At 45.6% G+C, this 19,712-nt stretch overlaps 1 protein-coding gene across 1 annotated transcript in view; it reads right to left on the bottom strand.

Annotated features, from left to right (window-relative positions):
* Positions 1–1,467: 1,467 nt before the first annotated feature.
* Ccdc6 (coiled-coil domain containing 6) overlaps positions 1,468–19,712 on the bottom strand; it is a 93,130-nt gene continuing 74,885 nt past the window's right edge. Inside the window, exons 6-9 of the mRNA XM_051152497.1 lie at positions 17,929–18,085; positions 9,621–9,721; positions 2,658–2,782; positions 1,468–1,698 (exon numbers count right to left, since the gene is read on the bottom strand). Coding sequence (XP_051008454.1) covers positions 1,468–1,698; positions 2,658–2,782; positions 9,621–9,721; positions 17,929–18,085 — 614 coding nt within the window. The remainder of the gene's footprint in view (positions 1,699–2,657; positions 2,783–9,620; positions 9,722–17,928; positions 18,086–19,712) is intronic.

Genomic DNA, 19,712 nt, shown 5'->3' with positions numbered 1-19,712 from the left:
AATATCTACAATGTCACCGGGGTATTCCTCGCCCGCGGGAGAGTGTGCTCCATCCTCGAGGAATTGCTATTAGAGATGGTTGTCACAAACATGGACTCTTTAAAAATTACTGATAAATTAATTTTCAGTTCTCTGATTATATCCAACAGATTCACGTTTCTCATCATAAAATATACCTTCTCTAGTAAGTTATTTTCATCCACAGCATATATAAATATGCAAACACAGGTGGGGGGGAAAAAAAGCACTCGACTACCAAAGCACGAAGCAACCGCTGACAAACAGAAAACGAAGGTGACGAGACAGCCACTCGGGGTTCCACCCGATGTGAAACTGAGGATTTATCTGTGCCGAACGAACGGCCATCGTGTTCAGAACCTTCCTGGTACTCTCCTTGCTTATGATGGGGCCAAGGGAGCAGCCATCAGGGCTGGGGAGCCCAGCTGCTTGCTACACTTGCTCTTTCTGCCAGGTGCTCCTTGGCCGCCATGCTAGAGCGTCACCCACACTGCAATCAGTATTTCCCAGTAGCATTTTGCACCCCCCGAAATACTTGCTCACCCCCTGTCTCAGGACAACACAAAAGAGGGGGAGGGGTAACCACACTGGTTCTGTCAACAATCTCATGGCCCCCTGCAGCAGAGATTCCAAGACCACATTCGAATCAGCCATCAAGACCACTGGTGGGAAGGCATCAGAGGGGACTGGCTTAGGTGGATTAACACTAAGGATGAAGGAAAAAGAAAAATCACATCTTAGTAGGCAATAATTTCCACCACACACGTGTGGAAAAGGTACAGCTGTGTGATTTGTTTCTGTAGGCTGTTTTTTGTTTTTAAACAAGAGACGTGGCGGTCAGTTTACATCAAAGAAACAATCTGTAAAAAGTGTGTCTGTAGAAAGCTCTATACTAGACATGGTGTGGCCTCCGATTCATCTAACTTCGAACCCTACACTGAGTCAGGCTCGCAAAGGTCTGAACTGTAGTGATGGATTCTTGGGTGTGTTCGGTAAACTTCACTGTGACCTGGAGGAGGAGGGTTACCGACAAGCTCAGTGATTTCCTGCAAACTCACAGAGAAAAATTACCTTTAAAAAAAAAAAACAAACTCCCTTCCTATTTTTTTTTTAAACAAACCTAAAAGCCAAGAAAAAAGAAGCCCTGGGGTCCCCCGGGATAGGGTTTGCTCGTTACCAAATACCAGATAGCAATGTCCCAGCCAGGGAATGACGGGCACGGAGATTCAAGTAAAACACTGAAGGAAAAAGTCGTCCAGTTAGTGTTGTGGACCCACAACACCCGCTGCTGCATTTCCGATGAACATTCACGACACGAGGAGGGGAGCTAGATGATGACCTCAGTGCAAACGCATCAGATCCAAATATGCCAGGAAAGGAAGCCTTTGGCGTTGAGAAGGCGGCTCCATCGGACGAGTCCCAACTTGCCATTCTGACTAAGCTCATGCATTAAGGCTGGGAGGAGGGGTGCACGGAATGCTGCTGCTGCTGCTGCTGCTGCTGCTGCGACGGGGCAGTGGGTTGTGAGGTGGCTGCAGCCGCTGCCGAGGGGACCGCCGGCTGCATGGGGGGCGGAGGAGGCGGTGGAGGAGGCTGGACAGGGCTCTGTGTGTTGGGAGATGGAGGCGGCGTGGGCCGTTTAAACTTGTCGGGGCTGCTGCTTCTCCGCGGCGACGGCCTCTGCAGGGAGGACAAAGGGCATTAGTCGATTCTAACAAAGCCTGATTCAGGGATGAGGAGAAGGGAACTCAGACCATGGAGGGTTAAGAAAGGCGTGGGTTTGTTCTTTCTTTATCACTGGTGGTTCCTGGATGAGCCGGGATAACCGAGCCAAGAAGTAACGTAAACTGACAATGCATCTTTCATAGCCTAACACTCACCTCGGGCCCTTTAATGAGACAATAACAACGACAATAACGATGTCATAACACCCCTTTAAAAACTGTCACTAGCGTGCCCTTAATTTCCTCCACCACTCAGTTTATTTCTTATGAGACAACATTCCAAGGCAACAGGATACAATATTTTCTACCTTTACAGAAGGTCCTTCAGCCTTCACAAGACTTTTATACATGGGCACCCCAAGTAGTGCCACTGGGTAAGGCTTTCTCTGAGCCCTTGCCTCTCCTTCTTCCTATTCTCTGAGCCAAGCATACAGCCCAGTGTGCCTGACAACACTCCTCAGTAGACCTCAAGAGCGGGATGGACTGGACCTTCCTGAATCCAGGGGAGAAAATGAGGAGTAGAACTAGAAGCCAGGGCAAGTTTTAGGAAGGCTACCAATGGCAACGGCGTTGACAGTAGGCATTTTCAGATGTTACGGAAACCACCAATGACGCTTTCTGGCAACCAGTTGGCTGCAGTTCAGTGAAGGCGCTGCCCAGACTTCTAAAATACACTTTAGAGCGGACAGTTTCCGTGAGTGAAGATGCGCCTTGACATCTGGTGGGGGGAGGGAAGGGTCTTAGTTTCAACATCAGAACTTCAGTGTTAACCTCATGGGAACACTCCACAGCTGGAGGGAGAAGTGACCCAAGCGACAGCAAACGGTTAACAAGAGCAGTCCTCAGTTCCTCTAAGAGACCACCTGGCACCAGGTCGGAAGTGAGGTACTGCCTGCCCTGCATAGGGGCACTTACCGTGATGCCGTGGGAGGCCCCCATGTGCTGAACGTGGAGACCCGGAGAGTTGTAGTAGGACATTCCAGCTCGGGTCAACGAGGTTGGTGGCGTGAAACCAACCGTGTGACTTGCATACGAAAGACCTGAAACAGAAGGCCATGAAGGTTCAGTATCGACTGCAGCCTGTCTAGAATCTTCAACCATCTAGGAAGATTCACACACACACATGCAGGGGGTTGGGCCCACTCAGCGGCACTCTGGGTGATGACGGGCATAAAAACCCATTAAGCACTGGGGGAGGTGAGGACTGCTAAAAACAAACAAACAAACAAACAAACAAACACAGTAAGGCTAGAAACGAACTGGGTCATATTCCATCAAATGACTCTTCATATGGCTGACAGGAGATGACAAAAAGAGGACAGACACAATCTCCTCAATGAACAGTGTTGGGAAACCTGCATATCCACAGGCAAAAAAAAAGCCAAACAAACAAAAACCCTTTTATGTTAAACCATAGACAAGGATCAAACGGATTATGGAGCTGAAGGGCCGCTGGTGAGCACCGTGCGTGCCCACAGTAACCACAGTATTTAAGGGCGGATCTTACAGTAAGTGCTTGCTGTAGCTTCAAAACACAGAACAAAAAACAAACAAACAAAAAAAAACGTCCTGCCACTTCAACCTTTGCATGGAATAGAAGAATCATGAGGAAGCCAAGCAAAGGGGTGAAACTCAGATGCAGGAAAAGGAGAGACGAGATGTAACATCACACAGGACCACTGTACACACACGTGTGCGTGCGCATGCAAACTTTGCAACTTGATTTGACGCAGGATATAAAAGTCCCACACATGCCAATGTTCCCTGAAAGATGCCAAGATTTCAGGGGGGGAAAAAAACCCCAACTCTCTCCCTGTTGGCATGTTTGGCAGTCTTTATGAAGGAACCCCAACTATATTCCACAGAGTTTCACAGTAACACATATCAAGGCTGAGGAGATGGCTCAGGCGGTGAAGTTCTTCCTGTATGTGCCCATGGACATGACTTCTGTCCCCATCAAGCGTATGACAGGGCAGGAGGATCCCCTGGGGACCTGCTAGTCAGTCAGCCTAGCTGAACTGGTGAGCTTCAGGCCAATGAGAGACACTATCTCAAAACACAGGATGATGTCCTGCCCACACATGTACACCCCTACACCCCTACACACACACACACACACACACACACACACACACACACACACACACACACACACACACACACACACACACACCTGGGGTAGGGTCCAGTTACCTCAATTTAAAATATTCAGGAGCAGTTTAACTGGGGACAGTCTGAGTAAGCCTAGACAGGTAGCTCTGAACCTGAGTCCAGCGCTTTACACCCCTGACTCCTATCACCTAATTGGGAGATCTGCACGGGGTAGGCAGCACCCTTGCTGTGGCTTCAGTGTGTAACACTCACCCTACCACCACAGGTGCATGCGTGTGAACACTTAGACCCCAGCAGGTGGCGCTGTCTGGGAAGGCTGTGGAACCCTTAAGAGGTAGGGCTTCAGAAGAGGAAGGAGGTTACTAGAGGGAACTTGAGGTGTCTTAGTTTCAGCGGGTCTGCTCTCGGGCTCCTGGATACAATGTGAGAAGATATCTCCAATTCTTGCGCCCACGTTTCTCTCTGACCCAAAAAGCCGCATGCCACCCTTTGCCCCTTAGGTTGCTTGCTGTCAAGCGTTTGGTCAGAATGTAACTAATACAGCGCCATAAAGGTGGATGAAATAATAGCCACCAGCTAAGGACATCCAGGGGGCTAGAGGCTCAGCTGTTAACCATTTATTGCTGCCCTGAATCACATAGGGACAGGGAGTTGCATTGTCTATTTTCACAAAGATAAGTTGAGTATCTTCTTAGAGGCTGGCTTTCCTGTGCCCTCAGCATCAAAAGCTAAGAAAGTATTTCCGGACTCTGTCAGCGGTGCCTTTTTGTCTGATAGATTTCCATTTCAAATTGCTTTCTGACTCACATTTACAAGGGTTCTGCAGCAAAGCACCAGTGTTCAAACCGAACTGATCATTTAGTGTGCTGTTTACTGCTTGGCTGAGATCTCAAAGTCTTCAAATCACACAGCCTGAGAGCAAAACCCTAACTCTACTTCAGAGGACAGTGCTGGTGAGGCTGGAGGTGGGGGCAGAGTGTCACACTCAATGGTACAAGGCCTGGATTTAATCTCCACCACCAAGGGGGTAAAAAAAAAAAACCAAAGAATAACCAGCCCCCACCCCCCAAAAAACCAAGCTGCGTTAAAAACAAAAACAACAACAAAAAATTCCTATTTTTGTTTGTTTGTTTGAGACAGTTTATCCATGTATCCCTGGCTGTCCTGGACTCACTTTGTAGACCAGGCTGGCCTTGAACTCACAGTGACCCGCCTGTCTCTGCCTGGGATTAAAGGAGTGCTGGGATTAAAGGCTTGTGCCACTACTGCCAGCCTAAATTTTTAAAGAGTTCAAGAGATTCCTTTTGGGGATGGATAGAGTTTCAGTGGTTAAGAGCACGTGTTGCTCTTGCAGAGGACATGGGTTCGATTCCCAGCACCCCCATGCTGGTTCATAACCTAGGTCAAGGGACACAATTGTAAAAGTAACTTTTATTTTCCTGGCTCCATTGCTGTCTGGGAGGCTTACTGCCTCCTTCTGCTAACCTGGGCCTAGTCCTGGAAGCTTCGAACCTCTGTACTATCTAGCCCAGGCCTAGAATGTTTTCAGCCTCTGAGACTTACTGCTTAATGAGCTTACCCTTGCTTGTTCTTTCTGAGCTCTAGGCTGGCTGGTTCAACTCAGCTGTTCTGGCTCAAACTCCTCTCCCCGCTGGTTTATTTAATCTGGCTTCTCTCTCAGCCCAGAATTGCTCTGCTTTGCCTCAAACTAACTCAGCAATTGGCTCAAATCTTCTGGCTTCTTCTCATTTTCTGGCTCAATCTGTCTTCACATGAGTTCTCGCTCCGCAACCCATCTCTCTATTACTGTCCTGGTAAAAACTGCCTCCTCTCCCCCCAAAAAACTGCCTCTCAAGTTGCTTTCTTTTCCTCTGTCTTCTCATGAGAGTTGGGGATATCCTATTCTGTCAAATCTTCTCTGATTCACCACCTTTTCTGCCACTCAAGTAGACATCACTTTCCAACACAGGTGCTTTCTTCTACAAACTAACTTTACCTTTGTTTGGAATTAAAGGCATATACCACACTATGCCTGGAGCTAAGCTTTTCTTTACCTGATACTTGCTCTATACCAGGCTGGCCTTGAACTTCAGATCTGTTTGCCTCTGTCTCCTGGATTAAAGGTGTGTTTGCATTATAGCAGGACCACATAGACCTAGAAGATCTTTGAAAGTGATCTCTTGCCAGAACACCCATGTTCTTCTAAATTAATATTCCTCTACACACAACCCCCTATTTCTGACCTCTGAAGGAATCAGGTATGCACATGACGCACATCCATACATGCAGCCAAAGCATTCATATGTGTAAAAATATAAAATAATAACAGCAATAATGATAATGATAATAATAATCCTGATTCCATTCATGAAACAAATATTCTAGCCTATTTCCTAGGTTAATGTTTCTGAAAAAAAAAAATTATGTTAAACCATGAACCAAGAATCTTCAAAAGCTCTCAATTGCCTATTCTCTTTCTCTCTGTATTTATCTCTCTCTCTCCTGATGCTCAAGGCCAGCAATTCTCAATGGTGAACATCAAGCCCTATGACCCTAACTCTAACTCCAAGCCTGACCCCAAACCAAATCAATCAAGGGAATGGTACCCAGCGGTCGCCCATAATGATGGTCTCTGACATGTGATTCTGGGCCACAGGCCAAATTATTTAATCTCAATGTGCTACAGAGCCCACCATTAGCAAACACAACTGCTGTCGTGTCCTTAAAAGATTATTTTGCAAGGACTACATGAGGTATTAGTCTATTTTTTTTACCCTCTTCCCCAGGCCCTATTGATTATGAGTTTCTATAAGCATGGGGGGGGTCTTATTAATTTTACTCTTCCTTAAATATTAATAACCATGCATCTCACCCTTTGGCCCAGGAATATATAGAGAACAAACAACAAACTGGAAATCTGCACACAGCAGCTGCTAAACAGCAAACAGTCAGCAGCACAGCTTAAGGACAGGGACACCTTTCAAGAAATGCATTCGTCAGGAATTTCCAATGTGAGATAACAGTGTCCCCAGCTGATAGGGAATAACACCAGGCAGTACTGTGACAAGTCTGTGATGGCCACTGCTGATAGGAACGTCACAGTACAGATCACTAGATGGCTTTTATTGGTCACACTGTCCTAGCTTTGGTTCCCGAGGCTCCTGAGTCTTGTCATATCCCCATACAGCTCCTTCTGGTCCACTGGCCCAGCTTTGGTACCTGGGGGCCCCTGAACTCTGTCGCATCCTGACCATTGTTTCTGAGGAACTCTTTCCTTTGCCAAGATGCTGCAGACACACATCTTACCAAGTGGCCCAAGTTCCTTTTAACAGAGGAATGGAGACAGAAACCAAACCTGGCTTCTGGGTGCGCTCATTATTCCTGGGCACACACAGTTGGTTCTGGATCTCGTTACTGCCCATTCCTGACTTATACACATCTAAGCACGCTATTGGGAACTGCCTGGCAGAACACTTCAACAGCAGACACAATTCTAAAGCAAACTCTCACATTTGTTGTTGCCCCCCCACAACCTCCCAACTGCATTATTATTATTATTTTCTGATCTTTGGAAATGGCATGTCTCTAAAAATTTTGTTAGCTTTAAGGAAATCAGATAGGTATTAAGTTATACTTAAGAGCTGGCATTCCTAGCTGCTACACCATAGCTTTCTCTCTCGTTCCCAACTTAAGCCTTCCTTTTATGCCAGTTAGGTCAGAAGGCATAGTGATGACGGGACCCCAGCATTGTTTTAGGGAAAATGGGGAGGCAGCTAAAAGAAATTTTTTGAGGTGAGATTTAGGGCCACTGGAGACTAGAGGAACGGATTCAGATTGGGAAACATCCTTTTGGCAAGAACAGGGAACAGTGGCCAGCCACAGTGTTCACCTTGGACAGGAATCCCTGCTCTGTCCTTGGTCTCCTTGGCCTTAGGGAGCTCACGTCTTTGTCTCCACTGTGTGGGAGACTCTTCACTGTTACCTGTGAGAGCTTCCTTTAAAGAGGGAAAAAGAGTGGAGGGCTACAGAGATGGTCCAGTGGTTAGAGCACTGGCTGCTCTTCCCGAGGACCCAATGTTAATAATCCCCAGTACCCCAAGCATGGGGGCTCACAGCCATCTTTAATTCTAGTCTCAGGCAATCCAATAATGCTCCCTTCTGACCTCTGAGAACCCTGCACATACACGGTTCACAGACACAGAGAAACTGCCCCCAAATGATAATAATGATAATAATAATAATAATAATGATGATGATGATAATAATAATGATGATGAGGATGATGATGATGATGATGATGATGATGATGATGATAATAATAATAATAATAATAATAATAATAATAATAGTCACTGTAGTGTTGGCCAGATCCCAAACTGATAAAGTGAAGACATTTCTACCACACTGTCCTAACAATGGTGTTTTCAGAACATCATGCCCCCTTCGTCAACCTTAAGGGAAATCCTTGTTTTAATTACGACCTCAGATAAGACGAACCGCAGTCCTAACAAAGCCTTTGCAAGGCCACCCCTACTGCGGCACGCCTCTAGCCTGGCACCATGCCCATAGACTTGTCCCTCAACTCCATCTGCAGCTTGTTCGTCCGCAAACACAGAAACAAAAGACCGAAGTCTCCACAAACTGCCAGCCTCTACCTTTCCTGCTCTCCCCGCCACTCCTCCTGCCTCCTGCCCTACTTGTTCCTCATCCCTTCAAGGTAGATCATGCACTTGCCCACCCACAGGGGAGCCCTGAGCACTGCTGGTGCTGAGCCCGAGACACTGAGGAGTAAGGGGGGGGGGCGGGGTGTCACATGAAGACAAGCATACTGGGAAAGGAAAGGCTCTGGACAACAAAGCCATAACCTGAAAGGTTCTACTTCTACCAACCTAACCAGCAAGGTCTGGCTCAAAATCACTGCAAGTCACAGGAGGCAACATGAGCCAGGAGGATTGCTGGCTTTGGATAAAGTTGCCCAATGTAGCCTCTTCCTTCTTGGCCCAGTGACTGGCAGCTGTAATCCGTGAATGGCTGCTGCTTCTATTTTAGCACAGGGAAGAGCGATGCCCACGTTATTACCGAGAGCAGAGGTGAGATTAACGTAGTGGGAACGAAGTGAAGGGAACTCAGAGAAGCAGCACAGTAAGACACCTTGGAAACCTACCTGTCCACTGAGACTAATCACACAGTCTCTAGAAAGGAGCTTTGAGGTCAAATTTATGATGTAAAAGTAATCTATACTTATGGCTCAGTGGACATTAAGGAAGAGGAGGCATAGAGATTATATGGAATCCTCAAAAGTCAAAGTTAAAAAAATAAAAAAAAATACTAGATAATAAAATAATAATTAATAATTAACAATAATTAACAACAACAACAACAACAATAATAATAGTCCTTGTGTTTAAGATCTTCAAGCCAATTCTCAGTACTGATGGTAACAGGTTTAAAAAACACAAAATAGAAGGGAACACAACCAGGGGTTCCTGCTGGTTAAACCTTTCAGAAGAGGTAGCTAAAAATCAAACGGGTGCAGTTGTCTAAAGCTGTGTGTGGCCCTGGGTTCAATCCCCAGCACTACACAACCTCACAAACACAGACAGCCACATATAGCCACACAAAGAGGCAGGCAGGCAGGCAGGCAGACAGACAGACAGACAGACACACACACACAATAGAAAATAGTCACGCCGTGTAACAGACAGACAGACAGACAGACACACACAATGGAAAATAGTCACGCCGTGTAACAAAGGACACACTCACCCGGTGATATAGGCCTGCTTGAACTGGGAGAAGGCGTGTAAGGGATTGGGCTGGACACAGTGCGAGGTCTTAATCCTTGAGCAGACATCTCATTAAAATACCTAAAGGAAGAGAGGAAGTGAGTTAGAGCAGCCATGTTCAAGTGGTCCTTAGAAACCCTAGGAGCAAGGGTGTGAAAACCTAAGGTCACAGTCTTGGGAGTCAGTGAGGCTGTACGCAGGGGACAGTGCGGACTCCTGAGCTGCCGCGCTGCTCTAGCACAGAGGCCATGCCACATATCAGAAAACAACAGTCCTGAGGTCCCTGCAGTGACCTCAGAGGCACAAAGATACCTATGTTTCAATTGTTATTTGAAACTCAAAACCAAACAAGCTCACCACTATTTAAGTTCCCACAGTAAATGTAAAGGACGCACAAGCCCCTGGGCCATGTGCCAGGCTCTACTTCAAGGATGGTGGGATGGTCACACATCAGGATTTAACAGAAGACCCAGTGCTAAGCACCCTTGGTGGGTCACACTCAGCCACACTGTGCTCAGTCCAGCTTCTGCCCGACTTTAGAAGTCATGTCAACCCTGAACATTCTGTGTAGTGTGATTATCGTGGGGGACCATCGCTTTTCATTCTGTGAATGAAGAACAGAGTGCTGACGGGAAGGAATTTCTGCTTGATGGACTTCCTGACAAACCACCCTCCCGGCCTTAAAGCTGAACAGGCACAGACTTTCATCTCAGAGCACCGTCAGCCCTGGTGTCCATTTACCTGAGGAACTAGCACAGCCTTACCAGACAGGCTAAGGAGCCTGATGGACACACAGCTCAATCAGATGCCTGCCTGTCGTCGTCCCTTCTTTAGGACAGCCCACCACAGCAATGCCAGTAAGACCTTGCCTTGCTCTGCGCACACAGGCAGGTGGTTTAAGATCACCCCTCACAGTCTTAAGTGTCTGATGCTTTCTTTCCCGAGATCCAACACGGCACATCAGTCCTGGGATGCAGAGCAGTATTTAACCAGGCAACTCCATGGTACCTTCAGAGCGCTTGTATAGCATGCATGAGGCCCCTAGTTATGCCTCCAGCACCATGGTGGCATGCACCTGTAGTCCCAACCCTCTGGGGTAGAAACAGGAGGATCAAAATTCAAGGTCAGTTCAGGACTACAGGAGATCCTGCCTCAACACAAACGAAAATAAACAACAAAAATAAAGTAAAACATCTGCAATGAACCCCAGCTACAGAGGAAGAGGTCATCTACCTGGAAATGTGAAGGAGCCACACCTTCCAAGAACGGCCTCCCTGAAGGCCAGTCCGGCGCTCTGTGCTCCAGCCTGGGTGTCCCCACCCCACCCCCTGCAGTCTTTAGTTAATAAAATACCTAGTGAACCACTTTGTGTTTGCGTTGACATTTTCAGTCATATAATTTTACTGAGAATGAGAAACGGCCAAGAACGGATGTGTAAAGTTTAGACGCATTACAAATAGAAGGATTACAACTTTACAGCATACCCTTTTGAGAGGAAAAAAAAAAACTACTCTTTAAATGGGGGAAGCAGAGAGATATTTTAAAGAGGAAAACTTGTTTATTCTTCTATAACTCTTGAAGCCCATTTATAAATTGCCATTATTTTAAAAATCCTGTTCTCCTGAGAGCATCCCAGAAGGCTAACTGGGAAGCTTCAGTGGTCTCTGGATCAATTTCAGGAAAGAAACAGAGAGGGCTGAAAGGCTCGTGGTGCCCATGTCACACGGTTGTCCTCAACATTCAGCACTTCTCACAGAACAGACCCTCGCTGGCAACCAAGGTCTCACATGGTGGGCGCCCAGGTGTCTCAGGAGGCCCGATCTCCCTTCCGCACTGAGATGAGGCCAGTGGGAAGCTGGGCCACGCCTAGTCAAAAATGGTCCATGTCAGAGGAAGTTTAATTCCCTATAACTGCCACTCAAAAAAGACCATAGGATGTGGTCATTTCAGTACAGGAGACCAAGTGGTGCAAGTGAAAGACATAGAACACACATTTAGTAAAGTCACCGAGAAAAATTCCCCAGACCTAGGGGAAGAAAATGCCCACATAGAAGAAGCAAGATGAAAAAAAAAAAAAAAAAAAAAAACCCTCATACACCTCATAAGACACCGAGTACACAGGACAAAGAAGTAACAACAATGCTTGAAGAAAAAAAAAAGTTACTCACAGATAGAAGGAACCCATTAGAAAACAGCAGTCTATTCAGAGAAATTCTAAAAGCCACAGAGGCATAGGGCAATGTATCCCAAGATATGACAACAGCAAGCCAGATTATTATACCCAGCACAACTATTCTCCATGGAAGGAGGAGAAAGAAAAGATTTTATTATAAACACAAGCTAAGGGAATTCATACTCACGGAGCCAGCAATACAGAAGATACCTGAAGGAATTCTAGAGAGCAAAGAGAAAGACGCAACACACCATGAGGCTAGAGTGAAGGACGAAACATGTATTAATGGAAAAGCAAGAGGCAAACAGGGATCAGCACAAGTACCTTTCAATATAGCTCTAAATGTTAGTAGTCACAACCGTCAAAAGACACAAGAGGGGTAAGCAGGACTGAACAATAGGAGCCATCTGTTTGTTGCCTGCAAGAAAAACATCTCCCTGGCAAAGCAAAACAGGGCCACAGTGAGGAAAGGGAGGAAAAGACAGTCTAAGCTAAGGGAGAGTGGGTAATGCAAATCTGGCAAAGTAGACATCAATCTAAGTAAGTCAGAAGAGATGATGACTCACCCAGTTTCATAAATAAGTACAGTTATGAAATACATTTTAGGGTGTAAACATACAGGCTTAAACCCAGTTACAGGAGAGATGTCAGTCTCTGTGCTCACCAAGCAACAGGCCATCCAGACTAAAAGAACAAAAACAGTATGAGTTAGGGATCACAGATCAAATGGACGTGACAGACATCTACAATCATTCCACTCATATAGGACAGAATATGCATTCTCATCAACAGCCTACGGACCCTTCTCCAAATTGGATCACATCTTAGGATTAAAGCAAGTCTTAACAAGTATTTTAAGAAAGTTTGATTTCTTATTATATTCTACCTGGTCACACTGGAACAAAGTTGAAGATTAGAAATGCGAGAGACCACAAAATGCAAAAAGTCTTGGAGAACAGACAACAACTGCACTGAACAATGACTAGGTCATGGAAGAGGTCAGAGGAGGAATTAAAAAACAAGTTAATGGAACCAAACAAACAACAACAACAACAACAACAACAACAACAAAAAAAACCCAGAATATCAGAACCAAAGGGATATAATAAAAATGTTTCTAAGAGGCAAGTATGCAGCAACAAAGCCCCACATTGAGAGCGAGAGAGAATGTGAGAGAGAGCATGTGAGAGAGAATGAGCCCAAATCAATAACTTCATGGTGTACATATCAAAGGCTTAGAAAAAAAGGGAACATGTCAAACCCAAAAGTTAATGGACAGAAATACTAATAGTAAGATTCGGCCAGAGGCTAATGGAATGGAAATAGTCATTAATAAATTAATAATAATAATAATAATAATAATAATAATAATAATAATAATAATAATAATAATAACAACCACCAATGAGGCAAAATGTTGGCTCTCTGAAAAGGTACATTTGACATAGCCTTAGCCAAACTAACCTAGAGACAGACACCAATCAGATTCAGAGGATCATTAGGGCATAGTATAAAAATCTACATTCTAAAAAATTGAAAAATCTACAAGAAAATGGGATACATTTTTGAAACACACATAACTTATCAAAATTAAACTGAAAAGAGATAAGCAACTTAGAACTTAGAGTCCATCACAAGCAATGAGATTGACAGAGTAATACAAAGTCTCCCGATTAAGAATGAACATACATACATATGGACAGATGTACATACGTACGTATGTTCATGCTGGAAGAACCCTGCTGTTTGAGGTTACAGTCCTCTGGTGAGGATAGCCACTCTGAGCTCGGTGTAAGGTGTAACAGGACTCCCTCTCCCCAGCAGGGCCTCCGGCTCTCTGCCTCACTCCATCTGGAGAGTGTCTTTAAACATAGATGCCCTTAACCACATTTGATATATGGCTCTTGACACAGCTCCTTGCTAGCTCTCCCCTCCCTGCACCTTTAGGATAATCAGGTACTGTGTTCCCCGCTCTTATGACAGGAGCAGGCTGCCAGATGCAAAAGAAGCAACCTTAAAGCGCCTGCTTTTAACCAATTATGTACACCTATCCTGGAGCCTCCCCTGCCCACTCCCTAAGGGCTATATAGCCTTTGTTCTCCCTGAGGTCAGTCTAACTAGTTCCTGGAGTGGTTCCCGGAGTGTGTGCTCTCTGTCCTGCTTATAGCCTTACAAACCCTGCTCCTCCTGTCTCGGTGGTCTGTTGGCATTAGCCCCCCAGGGAAGAGAAACACACACACACACACACACACACACACACACACACACACACACACACACGACTCACTGCTGAGTTCTCTCAGACCTCTAGGAAGAAGGAACAGCAAAGCTCCTCGGACTACAGCATGAACTAGGAAGGGGCGAAACCAGGTAAGGACCCACGGCAACACGCAATTAAGAGGGCTCTCTCTCTCTCCCCTCCCCCTCATCTCTCCCCTCTCCCCCCCCCCTCTCTCCTGGACACGGATACAGAAATTTTCACTAAAGGAAATTGCAAATGGAATTAACTACACATGCAATAGAGCACTGGCCATGACCTAGTCAGCTTCGTTCTACAGATACAAGGATGACGGTTCAACAGACTCGTGTCAACAAACACATCGGCAGACTCTGGATAGAAATCGCTTCACCATCTCCTTAGATGCGGAAAGAATCTGGGAATCCAACATCCTCTCATGATCAAAGCCCTGAAGAAGCTATGGATAGGAGGACTGTATCTCTACATAATGAAGAAAACATGCAGCAAGCTGATACCCAACACTATACTGAATGGGAAAATCTCAAAGCATTGCCACCCAAGCCAGGAATGCAACAAGGTCGCCCCCTTTCCCCACATTCAGTATGTCCGTGAAGTCTTCGCTAGGAGCCAAGCAGACAAAAGAAATAAAATGGATTCAGATAAGGAAACGAAGGAATCGAATGACTATTTGCACATACAGTTTAACACATTAAAAAAAAAAAGAGTCTGATAAACACTTTTAGAAAAGTAACAAGGTAAAAAGTCAACATCTAAAAAGCCAGATTTTTTTTTTTGCTGGGCGTTCCCAACACTTGGGGAAGCAGAGGCAGGTGGATCTCTGTGAGTTCGAGCCCAGGCTGGTCTATAAAACCAGTCCAGGAACAGCCAAGGCTACACAGAGAAACCCTGTCTCAAAAAAACTGAAAGGAAAAAAAAAAAAAAAAAAAAAAAAGTCAGATTTTCTATATACCAACACTGAATTGGCAAGAACTAAATCATGGAATTAATTCTATTATCTTAAAAACCCAGGGATAAAAGTCACCCAGGAAGTAAAAGACCCCAACAATGATAAAACTTAAAACTCTAAAGGAAAAAGAACTTGAAAAAGACTGGAAGACGTAACAAGTTCCCATCGGCATGGGTAAGCACAGTCCTCACCAAAGTTCCAAGGCATTCTTCATAGAAATGGGGGTGGGGGGTGGGGGTAGGGGGCGCACGCGGGGCAGGGGTGTGTGTGAGACAATCTTAAAAATGATTGATGGAGAAGCACAAATTGACTCCAGAGAGCCAAAGCAATCCTGAGCAGAAAGACCAGAGTTCACAAGGTCATGGTGCCTGATTTCAAGGTATACTGCAGAGCCATGTTGATAAAAACAGCACGGCACATAACGAACAGCCGACGCAGATTTACATCCATACAAGCTACCTGACTTTTTGAGGAAGCGAAAAATACATACTGGAGAATGGACGGCCTCTCTGACAAACAGTGCTGAGGAAACTGGGTACCCAAGGCAGAATGAAAACTACAGAAATCGTCTCCAACGGATCAAAGATGGTAACGTGGGGCCTGAGGGTTTGAAGCCACTAGAGGCAAACACTTCAAGATGCAGGCATTGGCGGAGACTTTCTGAGGAGAATCCCAGTTATTCAGGAAATAAGAGCAAGAACTGACAAACGGGACTGTATGAAACCAAGAAGCAGAGCAAACAGTAAACGCGGAAAACCAGTGGTTCTCAGCCTTCCTAATGCTGCGGCCCTTTAATCCAGCTTCTCATGTTGTGGTGACCCCAGCCATAAAATTATGTTCCTTGCTACTTCATACCTGTAATTTGCTACTGCTACAAATCGTAATGTAAGTATCTGGTATGTGAACCCCCCCCCCCCACAAGGAAGTTGTAACCCACAGGCTGAGAACCACTGCTGAAAAGGATGTCCACAGAAGGGGAGAAAATCTTCACATATCAGACAGGTGGTTAAAAATATCCAGGATATACTAAAAAAAAAAAAAAAAAAAAAAAAAAGTTAAAAATACCAAAGAAGGTCATCAATAAACAGACATATGAGATGAACACTGAACAGGATGGACGTAATGGAGCACACCTTCAATGCCAGCACTTGGTAGGCAGACGTAGGTGAATCTCTGTGAGTGCCTGAGCTGCAAAGTGACAGCCTATTCTAAAACCCTTTAAAAAAAATAAATAAATAATGTGCAAACAGTTAATAAAGTTATGAAAAAATGTTCAACATCCTTAGGTACCAGAGAAATGCCAGTCAAAACTGAGATTCTCACCCTGGTTAGAACGTCAGAAAACAAGAGGGAAAGCCCTTAGAAGCTATTGGTAGGACTGTGACCAGCCTGGCTGCTATGAACATCAGTATGAAGGTTTTCAGAAAAAAAGAAAAAGAAAAAAGAAAACCAAAAAAAAAAAACAAAACAAAACAAAAAAAAACCAAAAACCAAAAAAACCGGACTGGTCACATGACTCAGCTATAGCAATTCTGGCTTGTAAGATACCACAGAATTACAGACACCTGTACACTTGTGCTGTTGTGGGTCTACTCCAAACAGGCCAGCTGTGGCTTCTGCTTGGAGGTCATCCACCTACGAGGGAAATGTGGCGTGGAGCTTATGCAGTTATAAAGAAGACAGGAATGACGCTACCTGCTGAAACGCAAACAGCTTAGCTAGACCCAGAGACAAGTATCACATCTTCTCACTTGTGCAGTCTGGATTTTTCTGCAGATACATAAAACCACTTATATGTACACATACGGCATAAATCAGAAAGGAGGTTGAGGGATGGAAAGATGAGCCGTCAGGTGGAAGAAAGTGAAGAAAGAGAGCGAAGGGTGTGGGGCGGACATGGCTGACGCACACACCATACTTGAGAGAGTGTGTCTCTAAGAAACACAATACTGTGTCAAGAAAACAAAATTCACACCAACCCCCAGTGATTATTCTGTAATTACTATGGCCTGATGCCTTTCTGATTTAAGATCATAAGGGAAGAGTTATTTCCCATGGATACAGATGCACATGAGTTAAACACTAAACTCAGTGATTTAAAAATCAAAGACATCAAAGTAGCAAGGGCCTGTTGGAAAGAAGTGGAGAGAGACTGGGAGTGGGGGCACGGGGATGGTGGGGATGGCGAGGGGCAGAGGTGTACAGGGACACTAAGAGAAAGCGAAAGAGTCACGGGGGAGGAAAATGACCCAAATTCAATATACACATTTGAAATTATCAAGAAAAATTTTAAAACTTTAGCATAGTTTACTGACAAATGAAGTAACGTAAAAATTGTAAAGGGAGAATAAAACAACAACAACAAATCACCAAAATGTTTGCAATTCAATTAAAGCAGGTTTGGAGGAAATCCTGCTAAATGTGTCTGGGATGCATTTATCCAAGTATGTGAACTTACTTATTCGTGTTATTAGAAATAGGGATGCCAGAAAATACATTTCTCTAGTATTTCTTGCTCATGTTCCTTTAAATATCAATGTTGAAAACTTAAAAATCAAAAACAAATGCCAGCTTTGCCTCTGTTTCTCTCCCCTGTGCACCATTTCAAAGAGGGCAGTCTCTTCTCCAGTATAAGCAGAGTACTCAAAATCTCACTGTGAGCATGTGCTTCATCTTAGAGGTGTTCACTGTCCGAGACCGTGCGATAATTAAGCCTTTCCCCTTCTAGACTACATAATTTTAAAATCAATGTATGTGCATGGGTGTTTTGGCTGAAAGCATGCCTGTGCACCACAGCCAAGCCGGGTGGGTGCCTGTGGGGAGGCCAGAAGAGGCCCTGGATCCCCTGGAACTGGAGTTGTAGACAGTGCACATATGTGCGCGTGCGTGGTAGGGTGCGGACTGCGAACCTTTCGTCATCCATCTCCAAGCTGGATTCGCTCTCCGAGAGCTGGCGGCACAGTGCCTCCCTCCTCTCCATCTCCCTCTGGAGCTTCCGCTGCAGCCGCAGGTTCTCTTCTCTCATGTGCCGCTCCTCCTCCAAGTACTGCGCCATCTTCTCTGAATCTGAAGAAGGCAGGGCTTGCAATTAAATGGTGTTCCCTGCAATCATTACCCCACCTTGGGATGGCCCTGCCCTTTCATGTGGGACTGGGGGGGGGGGGTTTTAAATTTATCCTAAGTATTAAAGTTTACAAGTGAGTCACACTCAGCAGATAAGCTAGCAGGCAATGCTAGCAGGCTATGCCTCCTCACCCTAATCCCTCACATGCACAGGCCTGGAGCCCCAGTTTAATCTTACCACCTTGTCAGACTTCCTCCTCCCTTGTAGAATCGGAGAGAGAAGAGAGCCCAGTTAGGGGACAGACTGGCCCACTGGTTCCCCTCTAGAAAGGCAGCCTGGGGTCGGGGGTGGGGGGCGGGGCACCAGTCACCCTCATTAGCATATCCACCGTGCACAGTAGCTGAGCAACTCTCAGAAGCACCGTATTAGCACAGCACATTCGGTTACAGTGAACAAAAGCCCTTTTCCATGAAGTGTGTGTAAGCCTCTCGTGTGTGTGTTTGTGTGTGTTTGTGTGTGTGTGTGTGTGTGTGTGTGTGTGTGTGTGTGTGTGTGTGTGTGTGTACACAACCTTTGGGACTTATTTCAGTCCTTCCATCATCTGGGTTCTGGGACTCAAACATGGCAGCAAGCATCTTTACTCATTGAGCCATCCTGCCTGGCCACTAATAATGTGTTCTGATGACAACTGCACTACAGTACAATGCCCAGGCAGCGAAGAGGACATCCGATCCCCTAGCAGGGAAATTACAGCTGCTAGGAACAGAGCGAGCGGCATGTAGTCTTAACCACCAAATATCTCTCCAACCAGAACTCTCCCGGTTTCAGGAATTAAAATGCTCAGATTATTAGACACTATTACTCAGACTAAACACTAAATCTCTCGGCTGTTTTGAATACGCCCAAAAACCCCCGCTGCCTAATCCATATGCAAAGTCTTTTTAATTGAAGTGATGCTGGGGAAAAAAAAACACTTAGAAAGCTCATGTTTAATATGAACAGCTTAAATTAAGTCTCCCCAACTATGCTTGTGCACAGATTTCTCACTGAGCTCAACAGCAAGTGCCAGGTGGCCCTGGGCATACCTGCTGTTACTCAGACTCAAATGGCCGACTACAGAGCAGTAAACAGTGAAGGGTCCCAGAATCAAAGATTTGTGAGGCTCCAAGAACAGTGATTTAAGAGGAAGCATCTTTTTTTTCCCCAAGAACACTGAAATTCAAGCTGGACAAGGGACACACGAATATATTCCCAGCACCTTGGAAGGTTAAGGTGGGAGGGTTGAGAATTCCAGGTCACCCTGGGCTACACAGTGAGAGACGAACAAAAGTGAAAGAAGAGGGCATTTCATTAGCATATGGGGACTCAGCAGAGGGATACTGAGACAGTGACTTAGCGATAAGAATGTCACCCTAAGTAGGACTGCAGGACTCTCTGTGGAAGCATCTACACAACGCACACCAGCAGGCCCACCCTGCACCTTCTCCAGTATCAGGACACAAGCACAGGAGGCTGGAAGCAAGGCACTCCTCTGGTGCCCTCTACTGGTTCACTGTCATCCTCCTCCTCTCTCACAGGCCTCTCCAGTCCGTGGGGGCCACAGTTCGTGTATCACCACTATGCTCTGCT

This window comes from Acomys russatus, chromosome 11 (assembly GCF_903995435.1).
Source record: "Acomys russatus chromosome 11, mAcoRus1.1, whole genome shotgun sequence".
In the NCBI taxonomy this organism is placed as follows: Eukaryota; Metazoa; Chordata; class Mammalia; order Rodentia; family Muridae; genus Acomys; species Acomys russatus.
Note: the sequence above shows the minus strand (reverse complement) of the source record. Positions and strands in the feature narration are given on the sequence as shown.